The 23612-nt window shown below is 42.8% G+C and overlaps 2 protein-coding genes across 7 annotated transcripts in view; one reads left to right on the top strand and one right to left on the bottom strand.

Moving 5' to 3' along the window:
• Positions 1–9586, bottom strand: part of LOC113016073 (nck-associated protein 5) — a 187367-nt gene extending 177781 nt beyond the window's left edge. For 2 of the 6 annotated variants that reach the window (XM_080297118.1, XM_080297116.1), the window contains exon 1: positions 9295–9585. In XM_080297118.1, the coding sequence (XP_080153244.1) occupies positions 9295–9413 (119 nt within the window). In that variant the 5' untranslated portion in view covers positions 9414–9585. Of the gene's footprint in view, positions 1–9294 lie in introns of all 6 variants that reach the window. The other 4 variants (XM_026158586.2, XM_026158587.2, XR_013905111.1 and 1 more) reach the window with 3 other exon arrangements.
• A 9878-nt stretch (positions 9587–19464) lies between these two features.
• LOC145424216 (uncharacterized) lies at positions 19465–22065 on the top strand. Its single transcript, XM_080297321.1, has 2 exons — positions 19465–20163; positions 20230–22065. Exons 1-2 carry the CDS (start codon positions 19480–19482, stop codon positions 20872–20874), a joined length of 1329 nt encoding a protein of 442 aa, XP_080153447.1. The 5' UTR covers positions 19465–19479; the 3' UTR covers positions 20875–22065.
• Positions 22066–23612: the final 1547 nt, after the last annotated feature.

The raw sequence follows: 23612 nt of genomic DNA, 5'->3' as shown, positions 1-23612 counted from the left end.
TTTTAACATCTGCTCCAGGAACAAGAGAGGACCCAGCTGAAGTCACAGAGCCCCAGACAGCTCTGAAACTACAACAGGGATAATGTGAGGGGATAACAGCTTAATGATAACACTTAAACCCATTGAGAGATCGCTGTACAGAAAACAGCCTCGTGGATAAATGGCAATAACAAGCCCAGATTGTCCATGAATATGGATCGTCATGGCTCCGGTTTGATACTGTTCTTTTGTAAGGTGGGATAAATTAGGCAGCTGTGCATTTATTGCAATCACTGGCTTTTTTTTTGTTACTGGCCCTCTTAACTCTATTGCAGGGCTGAATAATCATACAGTAAAGGGACCTCCTGAAGAAACACTGTTGCTCCACCCTCTGGCTTTTGATTCGTAAGTGTTACAGAGATCACACTCTGCCACAAGTGACAATACCGCCCTTTGTACCTAGTATAGTAAGGCATTCTCCCACGCATATTCTCGCTTCGCCACAAATAAGAAAGTCCTTGTCGTGGTTGGTTTAAGCAGGGGGTGGCCTGAACTTTGGCACTCGCGCAACAAAACATTTAACTGAGCAATGGGAAATTATTTCCCCCTCCCTTTATGTATACAGTATGAAGTGGTTTAGTCACGGGTTATATAATAAATTATATGATAAATAGTGGAGCAAATACATGTAAGCCTATATTTAAATGGCCATCTGGAGCCAAAGATTAGCAGTATGGGGGCTTTTTTGTATAATTAGTGGAAACCTTTAGGTCTTGGAAACAAAAGCCTCTTGGCCAAATGGTAACTCTGAACTCTGTGATCAATACCCCAAAATGGGGGGCAGGGGTGCCAGGAAGTGCCAGGGCCTGAAAATGGATGGTAGTGGTGGTGAGGGGAGATTGGACATTGATTGGTGCACCCCCCTTTTGCCCCAGGAACCAATTCATTTTTGTGTCTGTACCCTGTGCGCTGGCTTGAATTAAGGATGGGGGGTGGCTGAAACGGGGTCAGCACAGAGGCATCCCCTACGGTCCACAGCCTAGTTCTCTTTATTTTTCTTCTTCTTCTTCTTCTGAATGATCCATCCGGACTGCCATGTCCGCTGCGACTGAATGAATGAATGAATGAATGACCGGGGAGAAGATTATACGTTTGAGCCTCGCTTTTAATTTGCTGCAGTGGGAGGGTAACGTTTTGGGAGTGGGGGCTGCTATTACTTTCCATTCATGGGGGAGAAAATTGAAGCATGCGAGTGCCTGATTTGGGGTTTTTAATGTGTGGAGAGAGAGCAGCACAGATGGCCTGTGCTGATCGGATGTTTTGAGTCCCTCTGCTGGCCGGCCTGTCTCATCCTGCCTCTGCATGTGTCCCGGTACAGTTGGCACAACCTAACGTGGAATTACAGCGTCTGAGGGTCCCAAACAATAGGCCGTATTTTACACTGGCCTGTTGTTGCTGTCATGCTCTAAGGAAACCAATCATTAAAATGAATGTTTTGTCTAAATGTTGTATAGCCTCTGCCACGGTATATCAGTGTTTAGACTGTGCTGGTAATCAGGTTAAGTGAGGTGAGTATTTATCATGTGGGTGTGAAGATGTGAGGCTTATTGCCAAGGCTAACAGGTCAATGTAACACGCTCTTTAAAATGAATACTGATAATCCAGGCGAGGGATGATTCGCATACGCTTTATGCTTGCTTGTGAAACCATGATTATGTTCTTTCATTTTAATCTTATACGAGGAGGCCAGTCTCAGCATGCGCATGTTTATCAGCACCGAGATTATGCGGCATGAGCATGTGTGTCTCCTTCTGGCACTTAAACTAGATTATTAGAAAATTATGGGCTTGTGTTGAAGGTATGGAAAGGATTTGTAATGCACATGTCTGCATAACTGTGTGCAGGAAAGCATGGTTATTTGCTTAGGCCTTTAGTTCTCAATGTCATTATGATTGCAAAGGAACAAGGACAGCCTATGCATAACTGAATAAACAGCCTACGTCCTTTGAACACAGTGAGAATGACTACAGCTGGCGAGGCCGAGTGAAGACAAACTCGATTAGAGCTGCAGTTTATTTTCATTTTCAATTTACCTTACTAATATGGAGGCCCTAAAGTGTCATAATAATTTTGAAAGTGTGTGGTTAGTCATAAGCTGTGTCCCAAAACGTCGGCTGCATCCGTCGGAGGACTTGGCCTTCGCGGCCTACGTGGGCCGGGTCCTTCGAAGACCAAGAAGGCTGGAAGTGTGAGACTGTGAAATGGGACGGTCTAGCCTTCAGATTTGCGTCAACGCTGTCTCGGTGGAGTTTAATAAACTCGGCCGTCTGCTCCTTGCTATCTAAAATATAACAGGACACTGGCGTAAATTCTCGACTAGGGATGGGTACCGGTGTCGTTCTGACATAAACGGTAGTAACCAGACCGAAAAGCAGCGCACATTTCGGTGCTTTATTTCGGTGCTTTTTTTCCTGAGCTGTGATACACTTTAGATTCTAGCCAATCATTTTACGTTTCTGAGGATAGTTGGCGGGGCCAGGTACGTACGTTCTGTTAGAGCAGAGCTACAGATTAAAAATGTCCAAGGCGAAGCGGTCAAAAGTCTGGCTGTACTTCATAGCAAAATATGCAAACTCAGCAGCCTGCAACAAGTGCTTTAAGGTGATACTGTCAAAGGAGGTAACACCTCAAATCCGATGAAACACCTGGCGACGCATAGCGTTTTTTTTAAAAGCCCAGAAATGCGTTGTATTTGATAGCTTGCTGCGAGACCTCACACCAAGCACATCTACTGCGGGTGGGTTGCCTGTTATGCAACATCCCCCAAAAACACGAAGAGGAGAGTCCTGGCCCCTAGCCCTGCCAGTGTAGCAGAAATGATGACAGATGATGGTGGCAGCAGCCGTTCTTCTCTGCGTGAGTAGCTAATTTACGTTGAGTAGGCTAACCACGTTATTACATTAATGCATGTAAGGTGAACTAGCAAACATCATCATAGCTACATGCGGCTGTCTTCTTGTTTGATGGCAGATGCTCCCTTCACCCTGGCTAAAAAGGCTAAAATGACCAAAGAAAAAGTGGAAAACAGTTAAACATGAGAGGTTTAGGACAAAGTTTGTGTTTTTTCCATTGTTTAAGCACTGCTTCCAGCCAAGAGTGATACCATATATGCCCCATAGCTGCAGAAAACGCTAACATTGTTATCTTTTTACAAAAAGCAGCTGAACATGAGAGGTTTTTGGACCAATTTTGTGTTCTCCATTCTTTAAGCACCGGTTTGAGCACCGTTTGAGCACCGGCACCGTTTCAAAAGTACCGATTTGGCACCGGTATCGGATAAAACCTAAACGATACCCATCCCTATTCTCGACCATCTCATACTTCTGTTTAATCAGTTTTCTGTTTGACGTTTATTCAGCTGTGTGAAAACCAAGGAAGAACCCACCCAATGGATTAATAAAGTTTTATTTAATCTCATAATCTAATAACTTTGATCTCAGTCAAACCGATTTACTCCAGAACAAATAAAACACAGAAAAAAGCCCAACAATTACATTTTTAAGTTATCCGAGTGACTTTTAAATCATGTTTAACCTGAGTAGCGAAAGACAGCGGGGTCTGAAACGATGAAGACGGGAGTCCGCTGCTCTCGCCGGCTCGAGTGACCATTGAACCCCCCGGCTTGCTATCGAGCGGGTGGGTAACAGACGTCTCCGAAAACATCGGCGCACTTTTGCAAATATGCGATGTCTTGATAAACCGAGCTGATATTTGAAGTTTACACAGCTACTTTCTCGTCTGAAAATATGTTAAAAGTTTATTTTGTGACCCAGAAAGATTAATAAGAGTAATTTTAAAACTTAGTAGCGGCCGCCATTATTGGAAACTGAAATTGGCTGGGCCGTGCTATGAATTCTGGGATATGGTGGGCCACGAAGGACACACCCGACCCATCCTTCAAATTCGGGGAAATGAAGGACGCATTTGTCGGCCGCATTTGAAGGAGTCGACAAATTGGGACAGCCTTCGTCGCCTGGCTGTGACGTAATCGGCCTTCAAATGCGGCCTCCGGAGGATGCATCCAGCATTTTGGGACACAGCTACAATGTTGTGTACTATCTTCACACAAGACAAAATAGTTTGTGGGTTTGTGACAATAATTATATTTATTAATAAATACACTAATAAATACACTTTGCTTATGGGCAACATAAATACTAATCATGTTTTTGACTGACATGTACAGTTGTGGTCAGTAGTTTACAGACACTCCTCGTGAGCATGAATGTCATGTTAATTTGTAATTTGGGGGGTTTTAATGGTTTTAAAAGCAGACTTGTCCAGTATCAGCACTGTGGGTGTTGTACCGGACTATCCATCTATGTTCCACCCCTTACCTATGACCATGTGATCTGGGTAACAGTAATAGTAATAATAATAATTAGCAGCCAAAATGAGTTTCCTTCGTAGGGTGGCTGGCTTAGAGACAGCTGATGTGGTTGGAGCATCTGGTTAGGATGCCTCCTGGGAGCCTCCCTTTGGAGGTTTTTCTGTGAAATTGGGAAGAAACCCCAGGCTAGACCAAGAGCACACTGAAGAGAATGTATATCTCATCTGGCATGGGAGCACCTCGGGATCTCCCAGGACGAACAGTAAAGTGTTGGTGGGGAGAAGGACATCTGGAAATGTCAGCTTTGCCTGCTACCACCCACAGACTGCGCAAAAGATGGCCACCATGACCTCACCCACTGGTTTTGGACTCCACTTTCTGATACGTCAAGGTTAGCGTTTTGGCCGCCCCCACGTTGGTTTTTGGAGCCAGAAGTTACCTTATATAGATAATTTATAGCTTGGTCACCAATCTACAACTAACAAAACAGTAGAATTTTACTCACCAAAACTGAAGTACAAACCTCTGAGGTGGCCACAATATCTGTAAGATTTTGGAGCTCCAACACTACATACACGGTGACTAGATGTATGGATATCCCATAACTCCAAATCCATTTACTCTCATGGCATGGCCATATTCAACCCAAAACTCCAACACATTTCTCCAACAAGCAACAATGAACAAACTGAATCTTTTGTAACGGTGTTCCACTAGTGTGTATCTGAAATCCCCATGCTAATGTTGTTCCTGTATGATCACAACAATGTTGGTCCATGATCAATATTGCAATTGACCAATCAATGGTTTGATAGTGATAGTTTTAATAGCATTAGGCTAATACTAGCTTAATGCTCAGCTGTCATAGGTCAGTTGCAATGTTGATCCTGCACCAACATTACTATGATGGTGTACGAATGACACCAACATGGCGATATTTTAGATCATGCCAAATTTCCAATTAGGGTGAGAGTGGAAAATTCCACCAGTAAAACTTTACCCATAGGATGAGTCTTCAATAATCCGGTTAAATGCAAGAGCCCAAAAAGATATCAAGAAACATTCACAAGATTCAGTCCAAATCAGACAAGAAAACACCTCAGAGCACCATACACTGCAGATCATTTAAATGCATCTTCAAGGGCAAATAAAGTTTATTAAAAAAAAAAAAAAGAAGTAACATCTAAGTCCTCATTTAAGCCAGGATATTTAGTGGCCTATAATTTATAAATCCAAAAAGCTTCCCTTTGGTTATGGAGCCCTGGTAAATTATTTCATCGTATTGAAAGAGGAATGTGGTTAATTCCAATCGCTTGTACTGTAGAAGAGTTACTATTATGAAAGTCCAGGTAGTGTTTAGCCTTGGACTCATTAATGTTACTTGTGTGTATGGCATATTTGTTTTCCGCTAACCTGACCTCCAACCTCCAATCTTTTTGTTCTACCAAAGTAAAAAGAGAGCAGACTAGCCCCACCAGACTCAGGTCAGGACATCTGTCATTCAAGCCATTCCACTTACTCAGTTATCCAGCTGGATCAACCAGCCCCTCTCTCAGGCTACGTCCACACTAGCCCGGATAGATTTGAAAACGGCATTGTCATCTGAAAAACATGTTTTCAGTTGTTTTCAAAGAGTTCCGCGTCCACACAAAAACGGCCGAAAACGCTGACGTTGCCGTTCCACGCATGCGTGAAACGCAAGACAACTCGACCTGTGTCATTTCCCTCTGCCATTTATTTACATTCCGGCTCTTTGAACCGTGGCGGCGAAATGGCAAGACAAAGCATGTTACCACTTGGGTTAAGTGGTCACATGACTGCATCATGACCAACATGCGTCACCGTTTTCCAAAGTCTGCATTTTCGAGTGTCCACACTGCGATGGGACAGCTCTGTTTTGAAATGTATCCGTTTTCGAGAGCGTTTTCCAAACGCTGCGTTTTTCCTTGGGGAAAACACCATCTCAGTGTGGACGGGAGGGCAAAACAGAGAGAAAATGATGCGTTTTCAAACAAAAACGCATTAGTGTGGATGTAGCCTCAGTCTGGTCCTGCCTGAGATTTTTTGCTATTAAAAGGGAGGTTTTCCTTCCCACTGTTACCAAGTGCTTACTGATAGGCGGTCATCTGATTTTGGGCTTTTCCTTGTATTATTGTTGGCTCTTTACCTTACAGTATAAAGTAAAGCAGTAAGGCTGTGAAGCTGATTTTTAATAATGTACAATTTAGCATTTGAACATGGGAGTTTATGGCAGACTACTCGAGTGAGAAGAGGAACTACCACTACTTCACTAGCTCAGTAAGATCCCAGTTTACATAAAATTATTACTTGGGTAAGATGACTCATTCATATGACAAATACATATTTTGTGCGCAAGATAATGCCTGGTAAAGACCAAATGAAAACTTCTTTCCACAATAAGTTGATAAGATTTTGCACACAAGATGAAAGAAATCCACCTTTTGAGATCCCATGGGCTAAAATAGCTTCTTGTTTCATAAATCAACAGTCCATAGCTTACAAGTGTTCAGTTCTATCAGATGTAATCTAGAGCAGATTTTGGATATTCAGAAGCTGGAACCAGCAAATGTTGGCAGTTGTCTGCCACGTTTCTGCCAAACGCTCACAGGCAAGGACAGCGTGACTAAGGGAGAAAAACAATCCTGTATATTTAATAAGTAAGGAACAAACGGAGCTCCTCGTTATGCTTTTAAGCTGTAACTCAGAGGCATTTGTAAATCATTTGGTGTGCAATAACCAGACAGATTTTTGACACCTAGTTCTGCATTTTTAAACAGGGCTGTGCTTATATTTTCACTCGCTTTGCTCCAGTTCTGTCTCAATGTGGAGTCCTCCACATTGTGATGTTATTTATTCATACCATTTAATGATACATTTTACAGAATTTGCATGAAGCCTTCACAGTCGGGATGCTTCTTTGAAGATTGTATTAATATTTGACTTAGCCTACTTGTTCACTAAAGATGAGCTTGGCTGAGAAGACTGACAAAGCTCGTGTACTTTGCTTTCATTACTTCCTAAGTAAAATTGTGCCAAGTGAGATGTCTTTCTCAGTCACTTACAGTAACAAAGACTGTGCCCGAACCTGTCTGCCCTCTTTAGTCAGTGGTATTTAGCAGGCAATTTAATGTGGGGGTTTAAAAAAAAAAGGAGGGAGGGGTCGGAGGTCTGTCGGAGAGAAAAAAGAAAAACAATGACTACAATGTCGTCATCCTGTTCATGAGGGGAGTCCCTGCAATTCCCTGCGATTATCCCACCAGATGCGTAGGACATTTTACATACACATCCTGGAAAAAAAAAAAAAGTTAACTGAACATCCTGCTGGGGGACTTGCAGCGTGCTTCAGCAGCGTGACTCTCCACTGAACTCTCTCATGATAGTGCTTCAGGTAGAAAAAAAGCCAGAAAAATATTCTCCAAAGGCCCAGTAGTGATGCAGCATGCCAAGAGAGGGCAGAGGAATTTTCCAAGCGTTATCAAAATACACAACTGTGCCCCCTTCTCAGCTTGGTATGCGAGCATCATGCGATGGGCAGCTTGCTGAAAAACTGAACACATGCATTTCATCAGCAGGCTTCTGCTGACAGCTTGAGAAACAACAGCGTTTTTGTGCATGTTTATCTATGCGGATGTTTTCCAATGTGCATTTTCTCTCAAAGAAGGATGTGAAAACCAAACACATTCATGTCTTTTTATGAGTTTATCACTTTTTGTTTTTAGGCTAATTTGAGCTGTTTACAGTAATGATTAGTCTGCTTTACGTTACATAAATTCCACAAATATATATTATAAAAATGCTTTTTAAAATGACAGTTGTAATAAATGTAGACTCTTTGTAAATCTGCTTGAGCTAGTTGTAATCAAGCAATTTTAATATTTCAGAATTAAATTAAACCACCTCTTTGATATTGTTTTATTTAAAAAACAAACAAACACAGTAATACAAGCCTTTATATCTATTTGCACACCAACATCTAGCAATTTTACATATCAGTAATTTCATATTTTTAAACATCACAAAAAATATTGTAAAAAACAACTTTACTAGCTCTTTCTTTAGCTAAATGATTTGCCAATTAGCGCATTGCTAAAATGTTACTAAACATGTTTTGATCTAAACAGCATTTTTATTTTAGCTTGACATTCCTCGCTCAGCTAATTATCCTAGCTACAAATTAGCTAGCCTAGTTGCTAATTGCATAGGCTAATTAATAGACTAGCTCATTTGTAGCAAGATGCTAACCTGAAATTTTGACTTCCCAATAGCAAAAAGCAGTTCTCAAAAGTGTATTTATTTTTATTTCATTTTGAAAAAAAGAAGAAGAAGAAATTAGCCAATTACTAATACGGCTACATGCTGGGTGGCAAATAAGTAGTGGATAGCAATCACAGATTCAACTGGGCTTACTTACAAAGCTAATTAGCTTAGTAAATAGCTGGCTAAATTTTGTTCTGAAATCTTGAAATTGCTTCTTACAACCAGCTAAATCACAAAGCATTTACATTTTTGGGGTTTCAGGTACTAATTACAAGTTAACTGGCCTTTTTAAAACTATTTTAACTACCTTTCCACAGACTTTGCATTAATTTGCATAATATAAGACAGAGGAAACATTACTGTAAATACTATAATTAGCCAATAAAAGCTCAACTGTCAGCTTCATGGATTAATCTTGGAGTTTTAAAGTAAGAGTTCCATTTAAATGAATAAAAACAACTGAAAAACAGCAAAATAAAAAACTTTCATGTTGCAGAGCTACTATTACTACTACAGGAGAAAACAATACAAATTGAGTTAAACATCAAATTGGCACTAGCTGATATTAGTCAGCTAGCCCAATGAAGGTTTAAACTGCTCAGTTTCCCATAATGTCAGAAGACAAACAAGCAGGAATCCAAACTTACTCTGCGCCAGCCGGATCCTCTCCACTCAACAGGTCTGCAGCTCCCAGACTGTCAGGAGTGTTTTGGCTAGGAAGACAACCTGATGATGTGGACCTTTCTTTGATGGCAGCTGAAAACATGCTGTTGTAAATTCCCCTGGAAGTGTTGCACAGAGGGGGGGGAGGAGGGAAGTCACACACAAACACACAACACTATCTGTGCTGCCAGCTCTGGAAGTCTGCAGCAACACCCAGTGAGACTTGTAAATAGAAGGGAGGGAGGGTGGTGGTGCTGGTGCTGGTGCAGGAGGGAGCTGGGGAGGCGTGGTGGGGCGGGAGGATAAGGAGAGTGAGGAGAAGTTCCACATTACATCAGCAGCAGCTGTTGACAGGCCTGCGTTTATTAACTAACTGCCAGGGCCGGAGGAGTCACACCACACAGAGCGCGCCCTTGCACACACACACACACACACATACAGAAATGTGCAAACACATGGATGGTTCCTCAGAATATAAAAGAGAAACACTATACTGCTGGGAAGCTCTTAAAGAGGAGCTTCTTTCCCAGGATTCACCTCTCTCTGCTTGGCTTTCAGGTGTTACCTGTCATGTGTTTACACTGGCTGCGAGACTTGCTGACTGGACTGGAAGAGCTGTTTGCCTGACTCAGACAGCAGTAATGGCATTACTGCAAAGAGAGGCCTGCTTCTGCATTCCTCAAGTGTCTTGGCTTGGCGGACTCCCCAGCCTCTTAGCTCAGCCTGTATTTCTCTCCCTCCCCTTCCCTGCCTCTCTTTCCTTCTCATTTAAATGGAGGCACATGACTCTCGGCTTCACTGCCAAGTATACTTCTCTGTGCCGGCCGCGAGCCACCACCAGCACTCTGCTTTTCATTGCCCTCTCTGCAGGGCACTCCTCAGAGAGTCTGCATTCCTTCGCTGCCACCCATCCGAGGCTCAAAGAGCAGCCCTGCCACTTGTATTAACCTCATCTCTCGTGCTATATCTCCTTAAATTCGGTTTGTTTTACTGATTTTTTGCAGGATGCACCAAAAACACAAAGTGCATTTGCTTGAAATAAGCCGGGGTTCCATGTTTTTCAGCACGACCGCCCACCGCTTCTCATCCCTAACCGCTGTGAACAAATGGTCTCCTTTCAGCCCGTCTCTGCTACATTCCTTGCGGTCTCAAATGCAATAATTTCTGCAGCAATTCCATTCTGTTTGTCGCATTCTTGCCCCGTAAGCTCACTGCATTGCAACATTGTTCACTCGGCGGAGGCAGAAGAAGATGGAGTGAGCTGACGACATTGCAATACGCCGGGGCGGTGGGGAGCTGGAAGATAAATGACTTCATGCGCGCGCACACACACACACGCATGCACACACAAAAACACCTAAAAAGATTTCTGAGCTGCTTTGAAGGCAGAGCACACAAGAAAGAGTGAGATCCCCGGCCATCCTGCAATCACAGGCATTCAATTAAACCTAAATGTCAGGAGCTAATGGGATAAAGAGCAGCATGGTGTTACGCTGATCAGCATCAAGGAGAGGGTTAATAATACAAGAACCACCGTATCTTCTTCATTAAGCTTTTCATAATAGAAATCTTTGACTGGATAATTGGAAGCTTGTGATTTATTTATTGAATCTGGAGTGAAGAGAGAAATGTCTTTTGCTAGATTTGAATTTGAAATATTAGCATTTGTAGACTTGAATTTGCATAATTAGGTAAATGTTAGCTTTTATTTTTGCTGACAGTGTAAATATCTCCCCTGTTATTCTGAGCTTTTTACAGGTTCCTCATGAACCTGAGTGGATGACAGGTGGAGTCTGCAGTATACGTGTGCACCGTGTGTGCGTGTATGTGCGTATGTAAACACCTGTGCGTGCTTATCTCGTGAAGAAACACTGACCGAATCTGCTCCTCCTTCCTAAATCACATCCTGTCTTCCACATCTGCCTCCTCCACTCGTTCTGATGTGTTCTTATCTTGACATAAGGAAAGAAAAATATTTCTATTTTCCTAAATTCTTTTTCTTTTTGCTTTGTTGTCAAGCAGCAAACCCATGGTGGTAAGTTTTGCGGTATAAATCAAGTCATTTATGTGGTATGTTTGGAAACGATTACACAGTTTTATGGAGCAAACAGGCCAGCTGAAGAGAGGTCATGAAGATGCCAGCTATGGCTTTTCTATCTTAAGCTCTCTTTTTACGAATGGTTGTCCAAATGAGAGTAACATCGTCCCTTTTCAAACAGTTTTCAGGTTTTCATCCAAAACCTCAAAAAGGACGGCTATAAAAGGCTTTGGAACTAACACAAAGTTTTAACTGCGATTTGACTTGAGCATGCCCAGAGATGGACGACTGACAAAAGAGTCACACAGATCCAGAGATCATTTGGTAAAATCTAGTCGTTCAGGAAAAATAGGTGTTCCTGTAAACCTCCTTGCAATAGATTTGATTGCTAGCAGGTTGTTAGTCTCCTGGAGTTTGCATGGAACACACCAACTTGTCTGCAAACACAATTTACTCAGCAAACTGTAGTAAGAGGGAGAACATTTGCCTTTAGAGCAAAAGTTGCCCTTGACTGCTGCAAACAAGACATTTCAAAGGGCTGTTTGGTGACTATTGGTGAGTGTTTGCAATCATGCAGGCGTCTTTAATGCAAACTGTGTGCGACTGAGTACAATTCTGGTACAACAGTGAATACTAGTAGCAGCTAACAGCGATTCACCAATAAGTTGGGGAATTAAAGACACAAGACTGGCAAGAAGCTGTTGGATTATTAACTGGTCACATGACAGCCACTGGAAGCCAACGGGTAAAGCGATCGGTTTTTATCGGATTCCTTCGTGGAAGAGAAATTGTGCAAGTCATGTTTCCGAAGTCACGAAGAGGCAACAGAGGGCTTGGATTGCGGGGAAACTCCCAAAACACACCGTGGTACAAGAAATCCCTTTCACTGGAAAGAATAGTGACTGTTGCTGCCCCCTCTCTCTTCCAGTACTCCGGAGCGAAGAGACAGACAGGACGGCCGGGGACACCGCCGGGTATTCTTTGCCCCGCTCCGATTTTAGTGGATTTTAATGCTGTGGCTGACACCACTGGACTTTTAATGTTGTTTTTATGTTTTTACTGTGTGTTCTCCCTGGCCAGGGGTGTTTTTAACTGTTTTTAATCTTTTTTGTGAAATAAATTATATTTTAGTAATAGAGTTTTATATTGTTCTATTGCCTTGGCTACTCCACTGCTCTGTCCGTTTTTTTAAGGGGTTGCCCTTCACTTACAATAAAACCTGGTGTCCACCTACATATCTGGCTACTCGGAACATGTCAGTGTCCTGTACCCATCCGTTGGTAAACTGAAACTGGGCTTGTTGCAGGGATCTGAAGTTACTAAACACTTCTTGAGTGTATGCACTCACACTTAGGAACATATAATTATAAATATGAGCGTGATGAAAGCTGGGCAGCACGCTAACGTCTTTAGCCCAGTCTGTATGCTCGTATGGGTCTAACTCTTTCACTCCTTTGATTTTTTCTTCATACCTTTTTTTTTTTGGCCTTTTCGTCAAGTCTGTCTTTGTACGGACCTGCCATGTTCTCCTTCGTTTTGTACATAACTGTTTTGGGGGCAAATAAAATGCAGGTAGGGATTAAAACTGCTAAATTAATGGTTATCGGTGCTGGAAATGCTAGCGCTTCATGCAGTGTTTTCATTTTGCTGCCACTCGTACCTACAATGCAACGCGCGAAAGTCACGTGGTCTGACTGACTCACTTTTGTGACAAGCCTCCAGTGGCCATATGAGGAATTGCAGTTTTGTGGTACTTTACATTTTCCTTCATTTTTTAACCTTGTATGTTGCTGAGGAATTCAGCTATTACTTTATTTAAAGAAGAGCAAAAATCCTTAATATTATACACAGGTAATGGTTTAAACAGTCTATATTTCTTTTTTTTCTTTTTTTTTCTTTTTTTTTTTTTATATTTCTAAACTATGCAAAACCAAGACCACTAAAATGGAAATCAGTCAGCAAGCAGTGATGATGGAGGCGGCTAATGTTCGTTAATGTTGTACTTTCTGGATGATATCGATTTAAAAAAAAATCCCAAAACAAAACAAAAAGCACATTAAGGCACTCCGCACCACATCACACTATTTTCCAGATGTGACTCATGTGGTGTAACGGCTGTTCTTCACAGTTGGTTTGTCACACCTGTGTCTCCTGTGGATAAACATCTCAGTTTTGCGTCAAACGTTCTCCCCTGAGCCCTGTGGCATTTATTTCTATTTCTTAAACATATCTGGGCCACCCCGGGCCAGACCACATGGTTAACGCCTTTAGATTTATAGCACCCAAGCTTCGCGTCAAGGTGAAACCTCACACGTAGGCTGATAGATAACTCATAAAATTACCTAAGGGCAGACAAGCCTCTGCCGTTTGGTCCTGTTCATCATTTTTAATCTCGCCTTTACATCTTCATATGTGGACACTCCTACATTTTTGCATGTGTGTGTGTTTGACATGGAGGGGTGAGAGTCTAGTCTCAGATAATTACAGGCCACTGATCCCATCAGCTGTCACCGCCACACTCTTTTTACATGTCAATGACAGCCAAATGGGACCTCATATCCTTCCTCCGGCTCATACAATGCTCTCATTGAAAACATGAGCAGCGGAGAGAAAATCCGAAAGCAAGAAAGCATAGGATGCCACTCCTCGTCCCAGCTGGCGCTGGCTCAATGGCAAAGGGCACTGAATCTTGTCCGCGGAATAACAACCACTCCTATTCCTCTCCTCAAATCCTCCTCCTCATCCTTCACCTCTCTCCGGCCGACTTCATCACCGCCTCGGCTTAATCTCTGCACATTCATGGGGACTTGCACCCAGGCTCTGCTTCTTTGCCTCCTTTTGTGTTTGCCAGCACTCTGAAGAAAGAAGAGGGGGGACAGGGGTGGATGAAGGCAGTGGTGCCTGCGGTTGCTTTGGTTTGTCTTTTTTTGGCAGGGGGGGTGGGGGGGGGGGGGGGGTAAGAGCTTGGCAGGACGCCTGGCTGTGGCACTGCATACAAACATAGGGTGAAAACACAAGGTCTGTTTGTGTAGGTTTTGTTTGGCTGTCACATCTCCTTACCTAAAGAAGAGCGGGGAAAAAAAATTGCCACAAGAAATGGTTTGCCCCTCGCTCCCTCTAGACAGCCATCGATTCTCTGCAACAGCCAGGGGGGAGATGGACAGAGATGAGATGGAAAGCAATCCATATCAGGAAATTACTGACCATAACTCAATGAAATTAATTTAATCTTTACAATAAAGTCTTGGCAGGAAGCCCAGTCTTGTTTTTTTTTTCTACTTTCAAAATAGGAAAAGAGCTCTTCGATTAAATCTGAAATACTATCAGTCTGCATGTAAATCTACAAAACAGCACCAAGAGAGTAACCGCAATTCATCACTACAGTATATTGTATATCTGAGTAGACAAAGAGCTGACACAGTCCCCGTTTTCTTTCCTGCATTACATCCCGTTCAGCTAAACCTCCTTAACTCGATCTCCCTTGGACTCGGAGAAGCTGACTTCAGCGCAAACGGCACATTGCATGTGATTTGTGGAAGTTGAAATCTTTACCGTATGTGCCGCTCTTGTGTCCCTCTCGGGGTCCACGCTTACATGCTTGGTAGGGGCCACTGATGTGAAAGGGGACATTGCCGGGTTCCCAGCGCAGCTGCGAATAACATTGAAGTGGCATTCCAACTTGTCAGTGTAGCGTGGGCCATGCACAAAGCCACTTCCTGCTCCTCAGAGGGAAATTTGAACCAGCCGCCCATGCACGGGAATCCGGCAATCTGATCAGATTCAATATGTTTTCCAATGTTTATATGTAAATTAGCCACTGTGCCACTTTGTCATAGTTTAACGCCATGTGGTTTATATCAACGTCTACACAAATTTGTATTTATGTTCTATCCTGTCAGTGTTGCAGCACATCAGGGCCTCTGGGATCTCCTGGTATTTCAATTACAGAATGTCCCCCTGATAAAGGACAATCTGCATAGGTAACGCCGAAAGAGCTGTAACTTATTGCAGCATACGGCTGAGCTGACTGCTTTATGATCACTCTGGTCGTAACCACAACGCCAAATCCAAAGGGAAGCTTTGCGGTGGAATGAGAAGGAAGCCTAACATGTTTGGAAGTAGAATGAAATTTGGAGTTTAAGCTACCTTTGGAATTTCTGTTTTCCCTAAAATAATCCCATCTGTTAATTCAGTTACTGTAATATGCATGAGATTAGCTGGTTCTGTTGGAGGCTTCTTCCTGTTAAAAAGGATATTTTCCTTCCTACTGTTGCCAAAGTGCTTGTTCATAGTTGGATGTCTGATTGTTGGGGTTTTCTCTAGTTTGTTTGTATTATTGTAGCGTCTTTACCTTACAATATACAGCACCTTGAGGCAACTGTTGTTGTGATATGACACTATATAAATAAAAGTGAACTGAAATGAATATATTACATCTATACAGTCTAAAGATTCAGCTTGCTAAGGTCTCATTCACAGGCCTAGAAACAGTCCAAAGAGGGTGCTGCACCAAGTTCACTTGGTCACTTGGCCCAGTTGCCTGTCGCTTGCATGGAAGACGGCAACTTGGAAATAGTCACCAAATACTTGCCGAGCAGAGGTGAAACCTGAAAAAGTCAGGTGCAAACTGGAATTAAATAAAGTTCACTTTTAGAGTAAAAGTAAAACTAAGATGTTTCAAACATCTACTTTGAAGACAAACAGACTGTCTTTCTACTTTGCAGCACACAGTTTCACTACTGTTCAGCGAGTTTTTGGTGAGTGTTTGCTAACATGTAGGGGTCGCACCAGCAAGTTAGGGTATAATAACTATTTTTCCCCAGTGACCTGCGGTCGCCAGGAGTCGCCGCCCTGTCCTAACAGAGTTTGTTAGCTTCTGTCTCCATAAAACCAAGATGCCAATGTCACAGAGGCTTTCTATGTAGTTTATGATCTCCAGCAACTCTTTGGTGAAGTGTGCAGCAAAATACAGCACTATGTTGAGGGCATTAACTTTGTCATTTGGTGGCTTCAGATACCATATATTCAATTTATCCTTAGGTTTGCTTTTTTTTGTTGTTTGGTTTTTTTTTGGGGGGGGGGGGGGGGGGACTCAGAGCTCTCTCTAACTCTTCAGAATGGAGATAAATGTGATTTAGTTTGTGGTACTTGTAAAAAAATGTAAACACTGCAAAATCTCATTATAACAAAACAGCACTGTCAACAGCTTTTATGTGGACTATTTCTTCTGTACAAAGTAGTCTCTTTGTTATTTAACTGGTGCGTGCAACTCCCACTAAAACCACAAATTGCTGTTTTTAAATTCCACCTTTCACACAAGTTGAGCAAAACATACACAATGTATTAATCAGCCAGCTCTTCGTGATGGGGAGGGATTTTCATCAGTATACTTGGTACAGTTGATTCCCACTAAGCTGTCAACAGAGAAGATCAATCTGATGTGGAGTTACTCACTTTTTCCTGCAGCTCAAAAGGTAATTCTTAATATTTTATCTTGAAGAGTCAATAAGATAAAGGAGTCATATCATATCTCTATCAACAGATATTTGTATATTTATGGGAATCTCTGCAAGATTTCTGTTTCCACGTTTTTTGACCAATTCAAAATGAGGCAGGCTTTGGTTTCATGCAGATCCATGTGAGTATAACTACACACCTGTTATCAACCAATGGATAACCTGGCCATAGCAGAAGCTTCCAGAACCTGATGGATTCCCAGACTGACTCGATGATGTTGCTGTCCTCCGCTGTCCAAAGGGCTTCTCACTTTCAGACAGTGTACGTCTGTATCCACTGTGGTGATTAAGCTCTTCTTTCAAGCTCGGGTCTCATCTGAAGGTGAGCTTTCTCTTTGAACCAAGGAATCTGGGCTTCTGTCAAACCACCGCAAGAGTCTCAGGGTTCCCACAAAACCCAGCTGATGACAGTTGCTGTTTGGAGATGAGGGCATCAACTTGTGAGACCCGGCTCTCCCATGGGAACCTGTGGAAGCTAATCCCAACCCACTGTGCACCCCCTGAAACTGGTGCCTTTCCCATCATGGATTACAGGAGCTTTATAAAGACTACTTAGATCTCCATGCACATCTGTCATCCAGAATGTTTGCACCCATAAGATTGCAAAAAAACCCTCTAAAACAAAAAACCCCCCAATACAACCCCCCCCCCACACACACACACACAATTTCAAAGAATGTCAGGGAAGCAGAGAAGAAAATCAGCCGATTTGCAGAATCTTTAAGGATGGGACAAAACTGTGGTTGCCTCAAGGTGTTTTATTTTGTAAGGTAAAGACCCTACAATAAGAGAGAAAACTCCAACAATCACACAGTGCCTATGAGCAAGCGCTTCACAACAGTGGGAAGGAAAAACTCCCTTTTAGAAAGGAAGAAAGCTTGAGCAGAACCAAGCTGAAGGAGGGGCCGCCATCTAACGTTAACTTCAGGGTATTTTACAATGCTAGCATAAGCTACTGCTTATGGCTAAGAGAAAGTGCTAAGATTGGCCAGCACATCTCTTTGTTTATCTAACCCATTGTTTAGGTGACAGTCGGTGGTGACATTCAGCAGTCCTGGAAAAATTAGTGGAAACTCATTAATCGCTAATGAGTTTTGTGGGGATGAACAAAAAGTATTTTACCAGCATAATATAATCTGCAGTATGATCATTGCTTTAACAATGTAACAGATAGCTTTAAGATGGCCTTAAGATGTTTATGATGATGCTAACTTTGTATTTCAGGTGCAGTTATAACTATTTTATACATATTGCATATCTGCGCTTATTTGAGTTGATGTTCAGGTTCTTTAAAGGTCGTAAGCCTCACTGACGTGACTGTTCAGGTGATACATGTTGAGGGAAAACTAGAACATAGAAGGAATTGCAATACATGCTTACAAAACACTTATATCAGTTTATTTTATTATCTTTTATATGTTCATATTCTTGTATTAAGGTTTTAGTAGAGGTTCTTGGTTAAAACATTTATTTAGTAGAAGACATACACATAGTCTCAGTGAGCTTCTGGTCTGGTAAAAGGTCAGAAGTGCAACAGGTGAATTGAGAAAGAGCATTTGAGGACGAGACACAGACAGTAGGTGAAGAGGTGACACAAAGAGCATGTGAGGGCAACACACACACACACACACACACTTTAAATTAGATTTATTTAGAGGAAGAGGTTAGTTATGTTTGGCTGTAACTGCAAAATTGTCTTGGTAAAAGAGGAACCGTTTCTTGGTGTCTCGGCAAGAAAGAGGAACAAGACAAGAACTGAAAGGTAGACAGGAAGGGCTAGCCATGAAAATAGAAGATGATTTTCTAGGTGAAAAGTCATGATGATGTTGATCTGATCTATGTATAAAATGTATCTGTGACGCATGAAGGGGCGTCAGTAAACAAACCCTGATGTTATAAAATAATTGTTTGTGCTTTAGTAAGTTGAAGATCAATTGCTGTGTTCAGTGATCTTCCCACATGTGAATTAAAATCTTCGTTTGACTTCACCCGGCCGGACCAGTGTGGTTATTTTTCGATCACCTCTTGTACCCTTTCTCAATTATTGAATCTTAACATTTGGGGGCATCGTCCGGTGGTTGAGTAAGGGAAAAAAGTGGAGGTGTGAGCGGTGGTCCGAGGTGGTCAGACGGGCAGACTTGGCCAGTGGTCAAAAGTGAGTGGACGCACGCCGGCGCATCATATTTAAAAAAGGTAAGACACTACCTGTTGAATTATTTCCAAAGTGTGTCAAATTGGGCTGTGAAAATTAAAAGTCTACTCACTAAGAAGGATTGAAAGCGGGCTATGCAGTAGTCTGTAGAGTAGGAACTGAGTTTCAGGTGAAAGAAGCAGGAAAAATTGAGGGACAACAGTCGGCCCAGAGAGCTGAAGTGATAGCCCTAACTCGAGCCCTGAGGCTGGCTAAAAACATGAGAGTGAACATCTACACTGACTCAGCATATGCGTTTGGAGCAGCTCATGTGGAACTGGTTCAGTGGAAGAGAGCTGGGTTTAGAACGGCCACTAATGCACCCATCTGTCACAAAAAGGAAATGGAGGAACTGGAAAAGGCCCTGGAGGACCCAGACGAGGTAAGTATTATAAAATGCAAAGGCCACTCACAAGCAGACAGTATGGTGGCAAGAGGAAATCAGAAAGCTGATGAAGCCGCAAAGGAAGCAGCGGGCCACAAAGGACAGAGACAACTGGTGCAGGTAACCCCAGAAGAGGAGGTTAGCACTAACAGCATGGAAGAAGTTAGAAAGGCTCAGGAGGAGACATCCCCAGAGGAAAAGGGGGTGTGGGAAAACAAAGGAGCCTGGCAAGATGGCGGTTTGTGGAGGGGGCCAGATGGGCGTCCCGCTTTAACGGCCAAAATGGCGGAACAAAAGGTGAATGAGGCTCACGGGCTTGGTCACGTGGGAGTGAAACAGATGGAGAGAAATTTGTGCCGATGGTGGCATCCTGATTTGAGAAGGATGATACTGGAAAAGGCCAGAACGTGCCTAATTTGTGGGGCACACAACCCAAAGCCAGCAGTAAAACCTGAAGCTGGTAAGTTTCTCATGCCAGAAAGGCCAGGAGAAGAGGTCGTGATTGATTATACCGACATGATTGATACAGGCCCAGGTGGGGTGAGGTATTTGTTGGTGTGTGTGGATGTTCTGACTGGATGGCCCGAAGCATGGGCGACCAAATGTGAAGATGCGAAAAGTGTGATTAAGTGCTTAATCAATCATTACATTCCAAGGCATGGGTTTCCCAAGAGAATTAGATCAGACAATGGTACTCACTTCAAGAATAAAGATTTGCAAGAGGTAGAGAGGATGTTGGGAGTGCAACATAAGTTCGGGACGGTCTATCATCCTCAATCTCAAGGAAAGGTAGAGAGGATGAACCTAAATTTGAAAAACAAGTTGGCTAAAATTTGTGCGCAGACAGGGCTAAATTGGGTCGCAGCCCTGCCCATTGCTTTGATGACCATAAGATGTTCTGTTAACCAATCCACAGGTTTCACCCCTTATGAGCTGCTGACTGGGAGACAGTTTCCAGCACCCTGGACAGTGGTCCCGGTGGAGCAGCCCAGGACAAGCAACAGGTCTCATGCAGAATATTTTAATGAGTTGAAGGCTCTTGTGTCCAGCTTTACAAAACAGGTCACTTGTGAGAGACCCACGGGGAACGGAGAGGTCCCGGACGCAAAGGCAGTGTGGCTGAAGGTCATTAAGCGAAAGTGGAAGGAGCCCCGCTGGACTGGTCCGTATGAGGTGACCGCCCGGACGGCTACAGCAGTCCAGCTGAAAGGGAAAGGCGACACCTGGTACCATTGGTCGCAGTGTGCACCCGCACACGAGAGCTTGGTGGAGGAAAATTCGTCTTCAAAGAACGCAGGTGTCAAGAAACAGAGGCAGAATAAACCTCTTCACCTGTGCCACGGGCCGACCAGTAGTCCACCTGGAAGGCCGAAGAAAGAAGAGCAGCCTAGGAGGAGATCGCCGCGCCTACAGAAAGGAGTGGTAATAAATTGAGAGTTTGAAAAGGGGTGGTTTAAATAAAAAGAGTAAAAAAAGGGAAAGTGGAAGGGGCTTGTTCTGTCAATTATGTTGTCTCTATCTGTATTGGTGGGTATTTTGGTGACCTGTGGTTGTTGTCTCATTCCTTGTGCCCGAAGGTTGGTAGAGAAAGTGATTGTAAAGGCAGTGGACCCTGGGGCGGTGGCCCCTATGTCCATGATGCCGATGATGGATCTGGAAGTAGTCGAGTGGAATGAGGAGTGAACAACAACCTATGTATCGACCTCTGGTGTGCCAGAGGTCGAAAGGGGGAATTGTGGGGATGAACAAAAAGTATTTTACCAGCATAATATAATCTGCAGTATGATCATTGCTTTAACAATGTAACAGATAGCTTTAAGATGGCCTTAAGATGTTTATGATGATGCTAACTTTGTATTTCAGGTGCAGTTATAACTATTTTATACATATTGCATATCTGCGCTTATTTGAGTTGATGTTCAGGTTCTTTAAAGGTCGTAAGCCTCACTGACGTGACTGTTCAGGTGATACATGTTGAGGGAAAACTAGAACATAGAAGGAATTGCAATACATGCTTACAAAACACTTATATCAGTTTATTTTATTATCTTTTATATGTTCATATTCTTGTATTAAGGTTTTAGTAGAGGTTCTTGGTTAAAACATTTATTTAGTAGAAGACATACACATAGTCTCAGTGAGCTTCTGGTCTGGTAAAAGGTCAGAAGTGCAACAGGTGAATTGAGAAAGAGCATTTGAGGACGAGACACAGACAGTAGGTGAAGAGGTGACACAAAGAGCATGTGAGGTCAACACACACACACACACACACTTTAAATTAGATTTATTTAGAGGAAGAGGTTAGTTATGTTTGGCTGTAACTGCAAAATTGTCTTGGTAAAAGAGGAACCGTTTCTTGGTGTCTCGGCAAGAAAGAGGAACAAGACAAGAACTGAAAGGTAGACAGGAAGGGCTAGCCATGAAAATAGAAGATGATTTTCTAGGTGAAAAGTCATGATGATGTTGATCTGATCTATGTATAAAATGTATCTGTGACGCATGAAGGGGCGTCAGTAAACAAACCCTGATGTTATAAAATAATTGTTTGTGCTTTAGTAAGTTGAAGATCAATTGCTGTGTTCAGTGATCTTCCCACATGTGAATTAAAATCTTCGTTTGACTTCACCCGGCCGGACCAGTGTGGTTATTTTTCGATCACCTCTTGTACCCTTTCTCAATTATTGAATCTTAACAGTTTCCAGTAACTTTGACAAAAACAATGCCTGGCCATCTAGTTTATTGGTATCGCCTTTGGTAATTCCTTTGAATTTAAACTGTCACATGCAAAAGTAAAAGCGCTATGAACCTCAACTATAATTTATAGTTTTGTAACGTGAGGGTTCACTAGATGGTTGGGAATCTCTCTGAATAATTAGGTACAGCAAGATGGAGACGGATAACTTTTTAGCAGCCTCTTTACTTTTTAGCACACTGCAACAATAACCCACACTTCCTGTGTGCCGCCCTCATGAGTACTTCACTGGCCTCTCAGAAGCCAGGAAATCTTATACTCAGATCAAAACAGGGAAAACAACCAGGTAGATATAACACATACTTATTACTGGTTTGAACATGCATGTCTAAACATTCAAACATGTAAACATGTAAATATCAAAACACGTAACCACCAAATACATAACTACTTTTATAACCTTTGTAAACACCTCTTTGTATATCAAAGTAGATTTAAATTTACTTCTACACTTTACATTTTCCTCCCCCCCTCACATAAGAAACGTCCCCGTTTCCCTACAGAAAAGGAAGAAAAAAAAACCCCAACATGCTGCGAGCAAAGGGGACAACAATAAAACAACAGCAAAACCAAAAACAAGTTCAGTTCAAAACATAGTCCTTGAGGTATCTGGGAGGCACAACTTGACGTCTCACACATCGCCGTGAAACACCAGATACACGATGAGGAGTTGAAGGGACAATGTCTGATTGGTGTATCACCACATGGCCAGAGGGGGAAGTCGTTACAGTCTCAGACCGAGGAGAAGGGGACAAAGGAGAGTGGGAATGGGGTCTTGACTGGTTTAGAGGTGGTGGCTGACAAACCTGAGGGTCTGATGAGGTTGCAGGGCTGCGGCACTGAACATTCCAGCTCCCTTCAGCTGCAGATTTTGAAGCTGTGAAGGGCAACGCACCTGATAATGCAGTCAACTGTGGAATCTGGGGCTGTACAGGTATGTCACCAGCAGGTGAGTTGGTTCCACCTTTAGGAACAGGTGCTTTGTACGGCCTGAGACGATTGTAGTGAACGATTTGAGTCTTGTCTGATTGGTCCAGGAGGTAGCGAATCCTGTACGTGACACCAGGGTTTTCTCCATCTGTTCCAAGGCACTCCAATATCTCAAAGGGGCCCTTCCAATGTGGAGCAAGTTTCTGCTTTGCTGTAGTGGGGTCATTTAACCACACCAAGTCACCCGGAACATAAGGAGTGTGTTTGATGCCCCTATCGTACAATTGTTTCTGCTGGTTGTGGGCACAATCTCTGTTCCATGCAGCAGTGCTGAAGGCAGACTGAAGTCTCTGAGTCAACAGGGTGACGTAGTCAGCAGGAGAAACAGAAGTAGATGATGCTGACATGTTGGTAGGCAACAGCATATTAGCAGGCATCCGTGCCTCATGTCCATGTGTGAGAAAAAATGGCGTAAATCCCGTGGTAGAGT

The sequence above is a fragment of the Astatotilapia calliptera genome, chromosome 23, assembly GCF_964374335.1.
Source record: "Astatotilapia calliptera chromosome 23, fAstCal68.1, whole genome shotgun sequence".
Lineage (NCBI taxonomy): Eukaryota > Metazoa > Chordata > Actinopteri > Cichliformes > Cichlidae > Astatotilapia > Astatotilapia calliptera.
This window is presented reverse-complemented; position numbering and strand designations above follow the sequence as displayed.